This window comes from Ostrea edulis, chromosome 10, assembly GCF_947568905.1.
Source record: "Ostrea edulis chromosome 10, xbOstEdul1.1, whole genome shotgun sequence".
NCBI lineage: Eukaryota > Metazoa > Mollusca > Bivalvia > Ostreida > Ostreidae > Ostrea > Ostrea edulis.
Window position 1 is genome coordinate 44,149,614 of NC_079173.1, and position 20,469 is coordinate 44,170,082.

Genomic DNA, 20,469 nt, shown 5'->3' on the forward strand with positions numbered 1-20,469 from the left:
GCTCAAAATCACACGGCCTCTCACCTCTGGTCATCGCGGGTTTGAATCCCGCTCGCGCCGGTAAGTGAGAACATTTCCCAGTTTACTTTCGGAAGGTCGGTGGTCTCTTCCCAGGTACATTGTATCTGGGTTCTCTCTTTCAACAATAAAAACTGGGCGCCACCAGATAACTGAAAAATTCTTGAGTGTGACGGAAAACAGCAAAACAATCAATCAATCATTTCAACAATATATTCCCAGTTATTGATCATTGTGTGAGTCATTCGTCATATGAAGTATAGTTCATTGGTTAGGTGTATTTCGGGGAGCATCCATCAGTGTTACTAATGTTCTTGTTTCTGATTGACTAATTTACATACTTTAAGTAATTAAAGAACACATTTTCGTGGAAAACAAACTTTTAAAAAAAATAGCTTCTTGTGACCTTTAAACTTAGAGTTTGACCAATTTCATGAGAATGAAATTTGCAGGAACCCATGCTGCTGTATTGCGTGGAACACGATCCGAAGAGAGTGAAAACCCTAAACTCAGGTGGATAAATGTAGGTATCAAGGGGCACAGAGAAGGGTGTTTGACTAGAGAGGTCCAGTGCAGGATAACTGGAAACATACTATACAGACATGTAACACTGTATGTGTGACAACATCACACAGTTGTAGAGCGTGTGCTTTTTTGATTGGGAGATTGTAAGCCGTAAGCATAGGCAGTGATTGCTCCTTCGCCAATCGCTCGGCATTTAGAAGTGACGTCACGGGTCTTTAAAACGGGGGTCACGTGTCGCGGCAGGCGTTCTTTATATATGTGACAATCCTCAGTGCTACATGTAAGTATAAGTCTTACATTTGTGGTACTTAACCTACAGCTGGTGACGTCTCAATATCAGTAAAAAAAATTCATCGACAATATGTAAAACAAACCATCACAAAAAAGATGGTTGACCATACATGATGGCAGTTAAACTGTGTTTTGTAGATGGAACATCAAGGAAATGGCTGGTAGATGGAGGTTCTATGTCTACTGTGAGCCAATTGTGGTAATTTCTGACAAACTGTTGAAGCTTAACAGAAATACATCACCGTAGTTGAACGTGACAGCATCAGGAAAAACTTGCCTGGTACTCTGACATCGAGCTGCCTTCAACTGTTAGGGGGAGAGCTGCCATTTTCTCAATGATGTGTGAAGACCCGAACCCTAAAATCCGCTATCAGGGGAAAAATTCTTGGTGCATGAATCTGTACATGTAAATATTCGATTCGGGAGTCATTGGTAGACACTGAGAGCTTTGGGAGCTCTCTTTTTTAATCACACAGGATTAAATTTTGTTTTGATCGTTTTTCCACTCATGCGTGCTTGCGAACATTATCATATACCCCGGAACCCCCCCCCCCCCCCCCCCCCCCCCCCCCAAGTAAATATTTATAGAACAAATATAACCATGTTCATCTAATTACCTAAGTAAATACATGTATTTATAAAACAAATATAACATGTTCATCTAATTACCCTAAGTAAATACATGTATTTATAGAACAAATATAACATCTTCATCTAATTACCCTAAGTAAATATTTATAGAACAAATATAACCATGTTCATCTAATTACTCTATCCATTATGCATTTACACCAATAAATGTAAAATTTGCCAATTTTTTAAACATCTGTTACATCTTTAAAGTAGACTTCTTATGAAAGACAATACGGTCAGAAACTTCAAAAATAGAAATAGATGCCCACTAAGAAAAATCGATGCAGAGGATTATGTGATAAAGTTGTCTACTCATTCAGCCTTAGTACAATGAATTTTCTTCATATTATGCAACATTAAACCGGCCAACATTTACGTGATCTATAACATCGATTTTTCATAAAAACTGACGAAAGTTGAAGTTATCGCCCAGGAAGTGAATGTTATGCATGTACTTTTAAATATTTTTTGTAAAGTAAGCGGCATTGGTATATGGTTCCCAATGAGCAAGAGACTTGTATAAAATATTAATGAATATATATTGTAAATTTTGTATTCATTCAAATTTCTTGTTTCTCGTAATAATAAAATAATAATAAGACCTTTATTTAACCAGGATTACATATTTAGCGATAACGCTAGTTTTCAATATGGTCCTGCATATAACATACATACAGACAGATATTAGTAAAATAAACACAGATTAAAAGAAGTAGAATACATATAAACTTAAGAAATAATTATGAATGTAAGATAAATAGAATACAAAATGAAGCTTAAAAAGTATGGTGATAATCTCTAAGATAATTTCTCTTAAAACACGCAACACTCGTTGAGTTTCTTATGTTTTGACTCAAGGCATTCCACACTGTGCTCCCTGAAATGTTGAAAGATCTTCTATAATATTCTGTTTTTGCCCTGGGTATATACAAAATATTTGAATAAGAATTTCTAGTTTGCCTCTGACTGACTTCTGATACATATTTAAAAACATTTAAATAATCTGGCATTAAACCATGTAAAACTTTATACACTAAAATGACTTTTCTATAGACAAAGTAATCTGATAGAGGCAACCAGTTAAGTTCTGTAAACATGACATTAGATGGTGTTTCAAAATTTCTGATGTTAAGAATTACCCTTGCAGCTCGTTTTTGCAATATAAAAAGCTTATTCACATTTTCAGCATTTCTTGGATTGCTCCATATAGTACAACAATATGTAAAATGTGGAAAAATCATAGTATTAAAAATCTTCAGCAGCGCATCGTTTGACATAAAATATCTTATTCTTCTTAAAATGCCAATTCTCTTGGAAATCTTGTTCATAAGTGATTCTATATGACTTTTCCAGGACAAAGTTTCATCAATAATAATACCAAGTAATTTTGACTCCTGAACACATTCTATGACATGGTTATTTATCACTAAATTTAATTTTCGATACTTTGATAATTTTTGTGCCGATCCAATAAGCATACATTGAGTTTTAGACAGGTTTAAGCTTAATTTATTTTCCTTAATCCACATTATACTGCGCTGAAGATCTTCATACATCTTTGACTCAATATTTTCCACTGACTTATCTGTTACATCTTGTGAAGTATCATCTGCATACATATTTACATGAGAATGTTTCAGTGCTTGTGGATAGTCATTAATATACAGGAGGTTTCTCGTGTCGGTTTTGTTTGTTTGACGAAGTTCTTACCAGAATATATACCAGAAAAACCAGTCTTGTTTGATTGATTGCTGTTTTCCTCCACACTCAACAATTTTTCAGTTATCTAGTGGCGTCCAGTTTTTATTTGTGGAAGAGAGAACACAGATACAATATACCTGGTAAGAGACCACCGACCTTCCGAAAGTAAACTGGGGAACTTTCTCATTTACCGGCGCGAGCAGGATTCGAACACGCGCCGACAGAGGTGAGAGGCTGTGTGATTTTGAGCGCGATGCTCCAACCACTCGGCCACGGAGGTCCCTTTAGTCTTGTTTGAATTCATTCATTAATCTCTATTGGATCAAGGGTATATCATCGTTAAGAGACTTTGACGAACACTTTCACTATTGGATTTGCCCGTTATTCTGTGAAAACATCTTTACCGGCAATAATTTTAAACGCGGGAATACTTTTCCGCAAAGAACACTTAACAATGATAACCTGAAGATATCGTGTCACACAACAGACTACATAGCAATCACGTGTGCTGATAAACAGACACATTATACATCTTTTTATTACAGATGACAGTAAAATTTGAATTTGAACATTAAAAATGCTTAGGGAAATTTAAATCTTCAAACTACCTTACATGTTTATGAACAAGTATCTGACAAGCATATGAAATATCTATCATGATTATAAAGTATCCGACAGATTGATAAAGTATCCAATATGTTTAAAAGTATCTCACATGTTATCGGACATGAAGCTCACACGTTTATAAAGTCTGTTACAAGCTGGCTGAAGTTGGTCTGCTCCGAGTTCGGGAACTAAAGTCGGGTCTTCGTAGTGAGAGTGTGTCTGTTACAAGCTTGCTGAAGTTGGTCTGCTCCAAGTTCCATTCAGTTGGGAACTAAAGCCGGGTCTTCGTAGTGAGAATGTGCCCTGCGTCTAAAACACACCACGGACGAAACCGTACATATGATGATCGCAATAGGAACCAAAATGGCGCTCATTAGTTGCGTGCCAGAGAGACCGGCCTGAAATATACACAGATGATGACGTTAGTCGACTGATTGGAGTAAGATATCTTTAAGCAACATAATCGGGCAGACAAACAGCTTTCTAAAGGTCATAGCAATTTGCTGTCTGGCAGAACAGAAGAAAAGAAGTCATTTAGTAATTTCTATACACATGCGCTGTATATGATAGCTCATTACCACAAATCTGGACATTTCATTGGCAGTGTTGTTTGTGGCAGAGGTCAGCAACGTTGTTGTAGATAGGGGTGGCGAAGCTGGTGTAGATAGGACTGACGAGGCTGTAGATGATAGGACTGACGAGGCTGTAGATGATACGACTGACGAGGCTGTAGATGATAGGACTGATGAAGCTGTAGATGATAGAACTGACGCGGCTGTAGATGATGTAGTAGATGACACTGTAGATGATGTAGTAGATGACACTGTAGATGACGAGGTCGTAGAAGGATCACCTTCATCTGTACCGTCTTCACAGTTGCGATCTCCATCTTTCTGAAGAGATTTACTCATACACCTGTGGAGATACAGAAATATTACCTCACGTCAGTGCTGAAGAAATTTACTCATACACCTGTGGAGATACAGAAATATTACCTCACGTCAGTGCAGGGTAGATTTACTCATACACCTGTGGAGATACAGAAATATTACCTCACGTCAGTGCTGAAGAGATTTACTCATACACCTGTAGAGATACAGAAATATTAACCCACGTCAGTGCTGGGGAGATTTACTCCTACACCTGAGGATATAAAGTATATTAACTCACGTCAGTGCTGGAGAAATTTACTCCTACACCTGAGGATATAAAGTAATATTAACTCACGTCAGTGCTGGGGAGATTTACTCATACACCTGTGGATATACAGAAATATTAACTTACGTCAGTGCTGGAGATTTACTCATACACCTGGGGAGGGAGAGAAATATCAAAACTATGGTTAGTGCTTGAAATTAGAAAATTACATTGTGGAACCATTTCTCTGTATGCTGATTACTCCCTTTACCTGAACAAGACTCACGGTGGGTGTACACAAGCTGAACAAGACTCACGGTGGGTGTACACAAGCTGAACAAGACTCACGGCGGGTGTACACAAGCTGAACAAGACTCACGGCGGGTGAACACAAGACTCACGGCGGATGTACACAAGCTGAACATGACTCACGGCGGATGTACACAAGCTGAACAAGACTCACGGCGGGTGTACACAAGCTGAACAAGACTCACGGCGGATGTACACAAGCTGAACAAGACTCACGGTGGGTGTACACAAGCTGAACAAGACTCACGGTGGGTGTACACAAGCTGAACAAGACTCACGGCGGATGTACATAAGCTGAACAAGACTCACGGCGGGTGTACATAAGCTGAACAAGACTCACGGTGGGTGTACACAAGCTGAACAAGACTCACGGTGGGTGTACACAAGCTCACGGCGGGTGTACACAAGCTGAACAAGACTCACGGCGGGTGTACACAAGCTGAACAAGACTCACGGCGGGTGTACACAAGCTGAACAAGACTCACGGCGGGTGAACACAAGACTCACGGCGGGTGTACATAAGCTGAACAAGACTCACGGCGGGTGTACACAAGCTGAACAAGACTCACGGCGGATGTACACAAGCTGAACAAGACTCACGGCGGATGTACATAAGCTGAACAAGACTCACGGTGGGTGTACACAAGCTCACGGCGGGTGTACACAAGCTGAACAAGACTCACGGTGGGTGTACACAAGCTGAACAAGACTCACGGCGGATGTACATAAGCTGAACAAGACTCACGGTGGGTGTACACAAGCTGAACAAGACTCACGGCGGATGTACATAAGATCTAGCATTCATCAAGGGAATGCTAACTTCTCTTAGTAACATTATCCCATCTTTGATGTGTCCACTGGTCCGTATTTTGCCTACTCTTAATTTTGTATTTTTACAAGATCGACCTTCAATTCGGCATATAGATATATCGACGACGTTTTATCTCTTAATACATGCAATACTCATTTTCATTCATATGTCGATTCGATATAGCCCAGTGAACTTGAAATGATTGATTGATTGAATATTGTTTAACGTCCCGATCGAGAATATTTCACTCATATGGAGACGTCACCACTGCCGGTGAAGGGCTGTAAAATTTAGGCCTATGTTCGGCGCTTATGGGCATTGAACAGGGAGGGATCTTTATCGTGCCACACCTGCTGTGACACGGGACCTCGGTTTTTGCGGTATCATCCGAAGGACCGCCCCATTTAGTCGCCTCTTACGACAAGCAAGGGAGTACTGAGGACCTATTCTAATCCGGATCCCCACTGGATGAACTTCAAATACAAGACACCACGGATTGTTTATATACCTCTGTTATATCAAGGGGTCCGTGTTTGACCAACTCTCTATTTTGTATTGTATATAGGAGTTATGAGATTGACAGCTTCACCTTTCTTTCATCTGCTTCATACCTGGATATTTTGTAACAACTCCACTTTATGACATCGTCAATTTCCCATATTTTTATGTAGCAATAATTATATTCCATTATCACCTGCATTTAGTGTCTTGTCGTTATCCTTGGTGTACTGTATTGCATGTACATGTTAATTCTCTGTGAATGTAACCAACATAAAATGCGTTTTCCAGGAGGACAATGGAGATCATAAAAACACACGTATCTTGCAGATTGGTAACTCAACTCCGGCGGTAGCTCAGTGGTACCTGGGAGCATTCGCTTCATCACCGGGATGTTGCGAATTCAAGCCCCACCCATGGATGGGTGGGGACTTAATTTTCTCTAGGATTTTTGCAAAACATACATTTTAAGCCGAAAGTGTCCTGATCGACGAAACAAGCCCTTTCTAACATACTTTTGACGCCCTAGATTTACATGGTCTTATTTCATTTACTTAATTTCAAAGAAGTTTACGTTTTATGAATTTTCGCAATTTGCAACTTTGCTCTGTTTTTGATACCTGTTTCGTATTCATTATTGTTTTTATTCAAACTCTGAACATCTTCAATATAATTGAGTTTGTATATCCGTTATTTTTCTAATTAAAAATGTAACAATTTCATTTTTATTTCCATGAATAATTCAATTACGACGACTAATAAATTACTCGTAACCTAACGTAATTCTGATCAATATACAGATATTTTCGCACATTAGTGCACGATACAGCTGTTACTGGGTCCGAAGGAAGCTCAATTGTTTATCAGTCCGGCGAAGCATGCACCAGGAAGAAGATTTCTGTTAACTGTGTTCTGGTTTGATGGCGGATAATTTCACCATTCTTGTAAAGTTGAGGATCGTATCACTGTTTATTTATACTATCACCTTCACTTTGGTCTTTATCAAATGGCATAGTCCCTCTCAAACAAACCCGTTGCTTTTCCATGAGGCACCCTGTATACAACAGACCGGAAGTTATGACTAGTATCGGAATATCATATATTATTTAGAGATTTGTATACAACAGACCGGAAGTTATGACTAGTATTGGAATATCGTATATTATTTAGAGATTTGTATACAACACACCGGAAGTTATGACTAGTATCGGAATATCGTATATTATTTAGAGATTTGTATACAACAGACCGGAAGTTATGACTAGTATCGGAATATCGTATATTATTTAGAGATTTGCAAGAAAAATAACTTATGTCAAGAAAATGACGAAAAACCACCAGTTGTAAATTTGCTTTACCCTAATCATGGTCAAATTTTCTAATCGCTTTATCGCTGTCATAGGCGCTGATCATGCACATTTTATGGAATATTTACCTTCTATTATCTAGACTTTTACAACATTAACCACCACTTTTGCAATATATACACGTACTTCATATATTTGAATAACTGAAGGGGGCGAAATAATACAAGCGTACTTGCTTGTCGCCATCTTGGACTAGGGCACCTTACCCTAGTTTCTACACAGTGATTGTTATCAAAATGGAAAGTAAATATACTTTGCAAGTACATGTACATTAGATATAAATACATGTAACAATGTTTTAAATTTGTGGGGGTTTTTTTGTTGTTTTTTTTTCCAATGTTGCGGTCTATGCCAATTCGATGAGGTCTATCTTGTTTTAGCATAGACCCGTGGTCTACACCACGTTTTAAACTAATTTCGAACACTGATTGGCACGTTAAAGAACTCTCACTACTACAGCCGTGAAACATACATGTAGGTCTAAATTCGTAGTACTTCACCTACGCCTGGTGATGTCTCAAAGGTGAAGATAACTAGGATAATGAACAGTAATCAATCTCGTAAATCCTATGAGGAATACAAAATAGAGTTGGGCAAACACAGACCCCTGGGTATACCAGAGGTGGGATCAGGTGCCTAGGAGGAATAAGCATCCCCTGTCAACCGATCACACCCGCCGTGAGTTCTTTATCTTGATCAGGTGAACAGAGTTATCCGTAGTCAAAATCAGTGTGCCTAACAATCGGTATGAAACACGTCATTCAGCATTTGATCTAACCATAGCTTGTATTGACAAACTAGATTGTTATAACGACCATTGAATTTGCGAAATGCTTACTTTAAACGAGACAGTTGAAACCCCTGCAACATCAACTTGTTTGCCAGTAGCCTGCCTCGATCTAAAAACTTATCATACGCAAAACAAGTTCTTGCGTATCGAATCAGTTGAGATATATAAACGCCAATTACAGGTGATAATGGAATATTGCTACATAAATATGGGAAGTTGACGATGAAGAAGCTGAGATCATCCTGTTTGTCATACAGCTGAGTTGTCAGTTTGCCGTTAATGTCTACTTTCAAGAAACTATCTACGTATGTGGAAGAAGTGGACAGTTATGAGGTGTCTTTCGTTTCGAGTTCACAGGGATATATCGATCGACATATGAATGAAAATAATTATTACTAATAGACAAAACATCGTCGATATATTCAATGTCGCATTGAAGGTCATAGCAAGAATTTTTTCTTCTCAAGTAGAAGTTTTTAAATAAATTCTGCTTCATAAGAATATAAAAACAGGTCAGCTAACAAAGGAGCACAATTCGTGTCCATGGGAATTCCATCAGACTGTTGGAAGACATATTAAATGTAAATGATTTGACATTGTAGATTGTGGATAAACCGAAAATAGGAAAGCATTCATGCGATGAGTAACACCCCTCTAGTGAGAAATTATAAGGATCACTAAAACGCTTAAATGTACGGCAAAGTTAACATAGATAACAAAGCGCCGAATTTCATAGACGCAATGTCAAAGTAAACTGAATATTGAGACACGGAGAAAATAAAAGTTTGCGACATTAGCGGAAAGAAAGGACGAAAGAAGGACAACCCCTCAAAATGAAAGTATACATAACTTCCTTGAATGCTAAAAAATCCCAATCAATATAGCAGGTGCACAACTTCATTATTCATACAAGATATACACAAAGTTTTACTCAGATCTGTTCATCCTTCTTAAAGATTCACTTTGGAAAAATTATGTGTACGGGAGGACGAACAGCCTTCGTTGGGGGTGTTATAAAGATATATTCGTCTACTCCTGATGGTTAGAAATGTAAGATCTTGTCAGAAGGAATCTATATACACAACATTGATTGATTGATATATTGTTTAACGTCCCGCCCGAGAATCTTTCACCCATATGGAGCCGTCACCATTACCAGAGAAGGGCTGCAAAATTTAGGTCTATGCTCGGCGCTTACGGGCTTTGAGCAGGGAGGGGTCTTTATCGTGCCACATCTGATATGACACGGGACTTTGGTTTTTGGGGTCTCATCCGAAGGACCGCCCAATTTAGTCGCCTCTTACGACAAGCAAGGGGTACTGAGGACCTATTCTCATCTGGATTCCCACGGGAGCAGAGCAACAAAGCTTGAAATAGTTCAGGATACATCGCCTAGGTTAGGTTTTCTTAACAGTTGGTCATATTTCAAGGTCAAGGTGACAAGGCTAAAACTTTGGTTTATAACAATGCTTCCCTATATGCTATTATGTAAAAAAAAAAAAAAAAAAAAAAAAAAAAAAAACTTTGATCACCTATTGATTATTTGTGGCCCCACACTTAATCCTACACTTCGAGGTGAGGTGTGTGTCAAGATTTGAACATATGAACTAAAAATAAAAAACATATTGTTTAAATCTCACAAAATTACAATTTACCTGTCCGTGTCACAAAGGATGAAAGCTTGAGGACAGTCTCCGGCAATTGGCAGGGAAATATATTGCGTCAGAAGTGCCTCAAAGCGCCATCTATTGGAGGTATCAGCCAACCGTGTGTAGTATGTCATGTTCAGGTTACCATCAAAGTCAAGGACAATAACTCTTCCTAGAGAAATCCACATTGATATATTTCAATAGATAGATTGATTGATGTTTTTCCGTCACACTCAACATTTTTCAGTTATCTGGTGGCACCCAGTTTTTATTGGTGGAAGAGAGAACCCAGATACAACGGAAGCCCCCTACAGACAAAATACAGCTCAGTTTTATGATGCTGGTCAAAACAGAAACGCATAGTAATGATTTTTCGCTGAAATGTTTCAAATAATTCCGTGGCCGAGTGGTTAGAGCATCGCGTTCAACATCACACGGCCTCTCACCTCTGTCGGCGCGGGTTCGTATCCCGCTCGCACCGATAAGTGAGAAAGTTTCCCAGTTTACTTTTGGAAGGTCGGTGGTCTCTTCCCAGGTACATTGTATCTGGTTTCTCTCTTCCACCAATAAAAACTGGGCGCCACCAGATAACTGAAAATTAGTTGAGTGTGGTGAAAGAAGCAAAACAAAACAATCATACATTTTATTTTAGGTTTAGAACGAATCGCCTGATTTCTTATCGTTACATCTAATGTTATACAGAACAGACATAGGATAGAATTTGAAGACGATAAAAAGTGTTTCATAAATTCATACGCCTCGGTTGACAATGGTTTTCTCGGGGTGAAAATTCTCAATGTTATCCCCAAATAAATGCAATATTTATATATCATCTATCAATAAATGAAATTATATAGGTCTGAGCAGATATACAGAGATGTACAGAGTTGTCTATCAATAGATAAATATAACATTGAGCAGATATACAGAGTTGTCCATCAGTAGATAAATATAAGATTGAGCAGATTTACAGAGTTGTCTATCAGTAGATAAATATAAGATTGAGTAGATAAACAGAGTTGTCTATCAGTAGATAAATATAAGTCTGAGTAGATTTACAGAGTTGTTTATCAGTAGATAAATATAAAACTGAGCAGATATACAGAGTTGTTTATCAGAAGATAAATATAAGATTGAGCAGATATACAGAGTTGTTTATCAGAAGATAAATATAAGATTGAGCAGATATACAGAGTTGTCTATCAGTAGATAAATATAAGACTGAGGAGATATACAAAGTTGTCTATCAGTAGATAGATATAAGACTGAGCAGATATACAGAGTTGTTTATCAGTAGATAAATATAAGACTGAGCTGATATACAGAGTTGTCTATCAGTAGATAAATATAAGACTGAGCTGATATACAGAGTTGTCTATCAGTAGATAAATATAAAACTGAGCAGATATACAGAGTTGTCTATCAGTAGATAACTATGAGATTGAGCTGATAAACAGAGTTGTCTATCAGTAGATAAATATAAATCTGAACAGATTTACAGAGTTGTCTATCAGTAGATAAATATAAAACTGAGCTGATATACAGAGTTGTCTATCAGTAGATAAATATAAGACTGAGCAGATATACACTAAACAGTTGTGTATCATCGAACACACAACTCAGAAGTCAGTCTTGAGGATTTAAAACAGGTGGCCAAAACCACTTACAAGTTTTACATGTATCAATATATGTATATATAAATATATATATATATATATATATATATATATATATATATATATATATATATATATATATATAGCTTTAAATACTTACCATCGGTAGCATTGGGACCACATAGGTTATATTCTTTATTAGTCTTCAGAAGTACAACTTCTAAACGGTCATCACAAGTAGTATTTCTGACAAAGGTCAATCGTAGGAGAGTGCGAGTACCTGAAGATATATAATTAACCTACTAATACTAAGTACATCATATTCACTTCTTGTGGTAATATGTTAGTCTTATACAATATGGAAAACTGTTTTGTTATCCAAACAAATGCAATGAGTTGCTTTGCACACATCGCACAAGTAATACAAGTGTTACTTTTATGATCCGTGTAATTCTCCAGACAAGCACTGCTCATTCTGTCGTGTAATTCTCCACACAAGCACTACTCATTCTGTCGTGTAATTCTCCAGAAAAAACACTACTCATTCTGTCGTGTAATTCTCCACACAAGCACTACTCATTCTGTTGTGTAATTCTCCACACAAGCACTACTCATTCTGTCGTGTAATTCTCCACACAAGCACTACTCATTCTGTCGTGTAATTCTCCACACAAGCACTACTCATTCTGTTGTGTAATTCTCCACACAAGCACTACTCATTCTGTTGTGTAATTCTCCACACAAGCACTACTCATTCTGTCCTGTAATTCTCCACACAAGCACTACTCATTCTGTCGTGTAATTCTCCAGACAAGCACTGCTCATTCTGTCGTGTAATTCTCCACACAAGCACTGCTCATTCTGTCGTGTAATTCTCCACACAAGCACAACTCATTCTGTCGTGTAATTCTCCACACAATCACTACTCATTCTGTCGTGTAATTATCCACACAAGCACTACTCATTCTGTCGTGTAATTCTCCACACAAGCACTGCTCATTCTGTCGTGTAATTATCCACACAAGCACTACTCATTCTGTCGTGTAATTCTCCACACAAGCACTACTCATTCTGTCGTGTAATTCTCCACACAAGCACTACTCATTCTGTTGTGTAATTCTCCACACAAGCACTACTCATTCTGTCGTGTAATTCTCCAGACAAGCACTGCTCATTCTGTCGTGTAATTCTCCACACAAGCACTGCTCATTCTGTCGTGTAATTCTCCACACAAGCACAACTCATTCTGTCGTGTAATTCTCCACACAAGCACTACTCATTCTGTCGTGTAATTCTCCAGACCTCCACACAAGCACTAGTCATTCTGTTGTGTAATTCTCCACACAAGCACTACTCATTCTGTCGTGTAATTCTCCAGAAAAACACTACTCATTCTGTCGTGTAATTCTCCACACAAGCACTACTCATTCTGTTGTGTAATTCTCCACACAAGCACTACTCATTCTGTTGTGTAATTCTCCACACAAGCACTACTCATTCTGTCGTGTAATTCTCCACACAAGCACTACTCATTCTGTTGTGTAATTCTCCACACAAGCACTACTCATTCTGTCCTGTAATTCTCCACACAAGCACTACTCATTCTGTCGTGTAATTCTCCACACAAGCACTGCTCATTCTGTCGTGTAATTCTCCACACAAGCACTGCTCATTCTGTCGTGTAATTCTCCACACAAGCACAACTCATTCTGTCGTGTAATTCTCCACACAATCACTACTCATTCTGTCGTGTAATTATCCACACAAGCACTACTCATTCTGTCGTGTAATTCTCCACACAAGCACTGCTCATTCTGTCGTGTAATTCTCCACACAAGCACTACTCATTCTGTCGTGTAATTCTCCACACAAGCACTACTCATTCTGTCGTGTAATTCTCCACACAAGCACTACTCATTCTGTCGTGTAATTCTCCAGACAAGCACTGCTCATTCTGTCGTGTAATTCTCCACACAAGCACTGCTCATTCTGTCGTGTAATTCTCCACACAAGCACTACTCATTCTGTCGTGTAATTCTCCAGACCTCCACACAAGCACTACTCATTCTGTCGTGTAATTCTCCACACAAGCACTACTCATTCTGTCGTGTAATTCTCCACACAAGCACTACTCATTCTGTCGGAATGAAGGCATGGTCATTCACACACCGAAACTTTCATCCTACATTTATCTATTTATTTATTTATTCATTTATTTATTTTTTATTTATTTATTTTTATTTATTTATTTATTTATCTATTTATTTATTTATCTATTTATTTATTTATCTATTTATCTATTTATTTATTTTTTATTTACCTATTTATTTATTTTTTAATTATCTATTTATTTATTTATCTATTTATTTATTAATTTATTTTTTAACTATTTATTTATTTATTTATCTATTTATTTATATTTTTTTTTTAATTTTTTTTTGCGTAGAACATTGCACATTCAATTTAGTCTACTCTTGAAAAGAATTTGTTTAAATTAATTTCCTAGAGAAACATCCTGCAGATTCCCATGAAAAAACTTTGATCTCTCATTGTACCCCCCCCCCCCTCCCTGGGCCCCTGTATTGAACAAACTTGAATTGGGACTACCTGAAGACACTTGCATAACAATATGACTAATCGTGACCCTGCTGTTGTAGAGATGCAGATTTTTAAACATTGTTCCAGACATTTCCCTACGTACAATTCTGATTTCCCAATGTAACCGACTTCACTGAGCTACATTTTTTGCACTACGTAGAGACGCTTGCATGATATTCACAGGGCTCGAAACTAACGTGTGTCCGTCAGTTCGTGGTAAAAATCCCGGTGGTCAGGTTGAAATGTTTAACTATCAGTCCGAATCTTCAAAATTGTAGTAGAAATATCTCTGCAAAGTTTTAAAAAAACCCAAAATCCAAAGGCAAAGGTAAAACAATCGGCTGTAAAATTCGTCCTGATTAACTCATTCTGTTTTCTGGAAAGTCCCGAATCTTATAAATATTAATAGAATCATTTAGTATGCATCATTAAAGCGTTTTGCGATATAGACAGAGTTTAACTGTTGAAAGCGCTATTGAAAGATCGACAAAATTGAAATATAGGCGCCACGTGGCGATTTATAAAAGGTGTTGGAAATCTGTTACAAATTCATCAAAACTGAAAGATTCCTACAAAAACAAGAAAGAGCATAACTGTTTCTGAAAAGAAGAAATGGTCAAGAAGTGTTCAGGGTACATGGTCGGAAATGGTTGCGGTATGACCAGGAGAAACAGTTGATGTTTTGTTCCTTGTATCAACAGTTCATTACAACAGCGATAAATATTAGTGTTCGATTAAAACAATAAATGCATTGCCTTGTTTCATATTTTTTTTAATTTACCTTAAGTTTCAGTTAAATGACGGACTGTTGTCAGAATTTCTTTGCGGACTGATAGATGTAATTAACACGACTGCCGTATTCATGAGTCCTGTTGTTCTTGAGATGAAGATTCTAAAATATTTTTCCTATACAACTGCATGTAAAACTCTGATCCGTTATTGTGGCTCCACCCTACTCCCGGGATAACTCTGATCCGTTATTGTGGCTCCACCCTACTCCCGGGATAACTCTGATCCGTTATTGTGGCTCCACCCTACTCCCGGGATAACTCTGATCCGTTATTGTGGCTCCACCCTACTCCCGGGATAACTCTGATCCGTTATTGTGGCTCCACCCTACTCCCGGGATTTTATTATTTTAATCTCTTCAGTCTTCTGTGTCACGAATCTGTCATGTAAAGTTCAACTTTTCTGGTCCAGTGGTTTTTGAGAAGATGTTTCATATACATCCACATGTAAAAACTTTGAATGATCCCCTACTGTGCCCCCCCCCCCCCCCCTCTTACTCCAGGGGCCATGAATTGATTTTTAAAGCGTCAGTCTGCACTAGATGTCGGAAAGCTTTCAACTTTCCTGGTACAATGGTTCTTGAGAAGATTTCAAAATTTTTAAAGATTTTCCCGATTTAATTTTGACTCCCTGTTGTGGCCCCATCCTACCCCCCCCCCACCCCCCCACCCCCCCGGGAGTTACAACATGTGTGGTTTGTACAAACTTGAATCTGCACTAAGTACGTAAGCTTTCATGTAGATCGACTTCTCGGGTCCTGTTGTTCTTGAGAAGATTTTTAAAAGAGTTTCCCTATATATCTGCATGTTTTGGTCCCACCATACCCCGGGGGTCAAATATTGACTTTAATCTTCTGGAACGAAGGATGGTTTGTACTCAGTTTGATTAAAATCCGCCCAGTTATTTCGAAGATGAAATGCGAAATGTTAACGACAACGCCAAATCCGACGGCACCATTTTATGAGGAAGGTTAAATTTCGGAAAGACAAGAAGTCTGATTCCTATACCGTGAACATGGCGAATGTTTGAAATGTTCAGGACTGTGCCTGGATTGTTCAGGAATCAGAGGAAAACACCTCACCCTACCAGGGAAAATATCATTTTCTGTCACTTTCGATCAAACCTAGTTGCAATAATGTAGCCCTATCCAATGTTTTTTTATTCTGATGTTTTCGGGATAGGGCTACAATTCCATAGGATCTCCGTAATGGTGCAAGATAATTTTATGAATAACCGATAATAAACTCTGTGTATTAGTCCCAAATGTTGTTTACACCAAAAGGAGTACCGACTTTGTGCTCGGGCATGTCTAATAAAGGTGTTTTTCATTAAATATAATGTACAGCATGCAAAATTCTTCGTCTGCTCCGCCATGCTTGTTATCGCGAGATCTCGTAGGTGGATCTAATGAAAAACCTAAACATTGACAATCAGCGCGAAAATGTAGTTACTCGAGCCACTTCGACAAAGAAAGGAAAATCATATTGTTGCAGAAAGAATTTACACTCTGCTGTTCGGTTTCTAACTTGATATTAAATTCAAACCTTTTCAATACCGACGAAATAGCTTTCGCCTCCATACTTGTCCATTGATGTAAATACTACCTTATATGGCATATGCAAATGACTTGACAATCGGAAGTTGAAACTTCAGTACATCAAACATGGCGCACAAATATGAATCGAGAAATTGGAATTTATCGAAATTGTTGAAAACTGTAGAATAGAGCCTCACAAATCTTAAGTTGCAGGTTGTAAATTTATATATTGACTAAGAAACATAGAATATCATTTTATTTACGTAAAGAAAGTCAGGAAATGTTTAGAATGAGCGCAAATGTTGCGGTTGCGGGAGTGAATCACTCCCGCATTTGCACCATTACGGAGATCCTAAGGAGTTGTAGCCCTCTCCCTAAAAAAAAAAAAAAAAAAAAATCAGAGAGGGCTACATTATTGCAGCTAGATCAAAGCCAGGGCGTTTCATTTTTTTTTCTTTTTCGAAAATTGAGCAAATCGGAGGATTTTCTCTGAAAAGAGAAAAACCACACCCCTCATAGTTGTTTGTAAGTGTATAAATACACTGATAGCGAGATTATACGAGATATCACAGTAAGTGTATTAATATACTGATAGCGAGATTACACGAGATATCACATTAAGTGTATGAATATACTGATAGCGAGATTACACGAGATGCCACAGTGAGTATATAAATACACTGATAGCGAGATTATACGAGATATCACAGTAAGTGTATAAATACACTGATAGCGAGATTACACGAGATATCACAGTAAGTGTATAAATACACTGATAGCGAGATTATACGAGATATTACAGTAAGTGTATACATGTAAATACACTGATAGCGCGACTATACGAGATATCACAGTAAATATATAAATACACTGATAGCGAGATTACACGAGATATCACAGTAAGTGTATGAATATACTGATAGCGAGATTATACGAGATATTACAGTAAGTGTATAGCTACACCGATAGCGAGATTACACGAGATATCACAGTAAGTGTATAAATACACTGATAGCGAGATTACAAGAGATATCACAGTAAATGTATTAATATACTGATAGCGAGATTATACGAGATATCACAGTAAGTGTATAAATACACTGATAGCGAGATTATACGAGATATTACAGTAAGTGTATACATGTAAATACACTGATAGCGCGACTATACGAGATATCACAGTAAGTGTATAAATATACTGATAGCGAGATTACACGAGATATCACAGTAAGTGTATAAATACACTGATAGCGAGATTATACGAGATATTACAGGAAGTGTATAAATACACTGATAGCGAGATTCATTCTCACCATAAACGCATCAAACGACTACGCTAGGAAAAATAACGGAAAGTAAGCGTCAAAATAAAATAGTTTGTTAAGCGCTATATCATGCATACGGACTGAGAAAGCAAGAAGCATTTCCATGTAGACGGTGAAGTTTATTTTTCATTTTGTTTCATTTTTACATGTCAATCAAGAAGTATATATTTACACACATGTAAATAGAAGTTAATCTTCTATGGGTTTCGGCTCCTTTAAATATGCACATGCTGGATAAAATTTAAAAATTGGTGATCTAGCGGATTTTGAAATGACATAGTCGCGGTTGCATCTGTCCGAATCGAATCAGACACTTGGCTTGCGAAGATGTCGCGGCTGTCGAGAGTGTATATAATTTATATAATTTTTCGTTTCAAGGTAAAACCATTTGCATTTCCAGAAATCTAGCACAGGACACGTGCAGGTTTGTCAACTAATCTTTCATATTGTATGTATGAGGTACAACTGATACAAAACTTAGAGACTGACACATCGATATGTATTTGTTCTTTGTCTTGACAGTACTTTATTTTTCATACTGTACTGAACATAGTCCAGTATTATTAAGAGCAGTCCAGTATTATTAAGAGCAGGCCAATATTATGAGAAATACGGGACTGACAGTAAAAACCAGGAACAAAGACCACTCTTCGTTGTACGAGAAAACATTTATTATACATCAAATACAATATTCAAGGCGTGAAATATTCCAGTAAATTATACGAAATGAGTGTTTCATGTATAATCCGATTTTACCGTGTATGAAATCGTTCAGGCACCACAGTTATAAATCCATGTCACAATCATTCATTTAAACACATGCACATTAAATTCACTGTTACATCCCCGGCAGTGATGTTTATTTCCTTTTCTGATCCATAGGAAACACTTTCATTGAGCTTCACTTTCTTCGGCTCCGGCGGGGACACTGGGCGGTTTCTGAATCAAATCACTTACACTCTGCAATTGTTCCTCGGAGGTGCGTTTGTAGTTGCGAATCACAGATGACATGTAACCACTTTTTTCCGCTATAAGTTGCTCGTCAACACCCGCAGCATATAGGCGTGTAGCGGCAGTAGCCCAAAGAGAGATTTGTAATCCTGCCTCTTTAACATTTTAGCCACAATCTATTGCAGTTGATGTACCCCGACTGGGACGTCGTACCATACATTCCCATTAGGAGCGATTTTTGATCTGAGATAAAATGCATTGCATTTTCCACTTCTGGGGCTACAAATGATTAAAAAAAATAATTGTATACAACAAAAATGAAACAAGCAAAATAAATAATGTGCAAAAAAATTGTTAATATATTTAGGAGAATTTGTAGAAATAATGAATAATCTTACCGCAAACTCATGTACTTTTCAATCATCTGAATCCATTTCTTCAAGGCACCCGGACTAAATGCTAAAAGAGGGTTGCGGCTTCTGTTTTTATACCAGTTATAGGCCTACGTGTCAGTATCATATCAGGGTTCCCAGAAAGGAATGTGGGAAACCAATGTTTTGTTTTTTCTAAAAGATTCTTTCCGAACACCCTTTACGTAGCCTCATTCACCCAAAAAAAGAAAACCAGTTTTGTTGAGTACAGTCTTCAGACAATAGAAGCGTTCGAATCGCTTTCCATGAAGAACAAAACCCTGTTTTGAGGAGTACCGTATTATGACAATTGAAATGATGAGCTAACAGTTTTTTGTGAATTAAAGACAAGATTTGACCTTGTGTGCCATTAAAGTTTATGAATTCCTAATATATCAAAATTATTAAAAACAAATCAGAAACGAAAGGTGTAAATATTTTTGTCTATACCAATGATTATTTGTACGTGGGTTTTTTGTATGCGTTTAAATGCATTTGTTTTTAGATAGAACAATGTTTTAAGTAAGATACAAGACTCGATGGTCTATTGTGTCAGATACGGGACTGATCACTCGCCGCTACGCGGCTCGTGCCAGTCCCGTATCTGACATAATAGACCATCTTCGTCTTGTATCCCTTACATAATTATGATCCTCTTGAATATTCTCAATGACCGCGTACTAGCGTGTAGCATGTAAAAGCGAGGCGAGAATTACATGGGGCATCGTCACCGAAAGCAAAGTTTTTTTTACTTGCCTCCAGAGATGGTCGAGCGGTCTAGCGCGCCGGTCACGCTCTGCTAGGAGATTTGGTTTTGTAATTTCCCTGTGCTTTATAAAGACCCGCCCTTGAAGTTGTAAATCATTTCAGTTTTTTTAAAATTCACAAGCGAATTAACAGATAACCAT

General features: G+C 37.7%; 1 protein-coding gene and 1 long non-coding RNA gene across 3 annotated transcripts; both read right to left on the reverse strand.

Annotated features, from left to right (window-relative positions):
- Positions 1-3,667: 3,667 nt before the first annotated feature.
- LOC125666153 (uncharacterized) lies at positions 3,668-12,503 on the reverse strand. Of its 2 annotated transcripts, XM_056151457.1 has the most exons (4): positions 12,112-12,503; positions 10,342-10,507; positions 4,353-4,689; positions 3,668-4,172 (listed from the first exon to the last, which is right to left on the reverse strand). In XM_056151457.1, the coding sequence occupies exons 2-4, from the start codon at positions 10,467-10,469 to the stop codon at positions 4,035-4,037; spliced, it is 603 nt and encodes a 200-aa protein (XP_056007432.1). In that variant the 5' UTR covers positions 10,470-10,507; positions 12,112-12,503; the 3' UTR covers positions 3,668-4,034. The 2 variants fall into 2 exon arrangements, with proteins under 2 accessions (XP_056007432.1, XP_056007431.1); XM_056151456.1 differs by lacking the exon at positions 12,112-12,503 and having other exon boundaries at positions 10,342-10,902.
- A 6,350-nt stretch (positions 12,504-18,853) lies between these two features.
- On the reverse strand, positions 18,854-19,982 carry LOC130050806 (uncharacterized). The gene is made up of 2 exons (XR_008799068.1): positions 19,550-19,982; positions 18,854-19,430 (listed from the first exon to the last, which is right to left on the reverse strand). It is a non-coding gene; the product is annotated as an uncharacterized LOC130050806 (long non-coding RNA).
- Between the last annotated feature and the right edge of the window lie 487 nt (positions 19,983-20,469).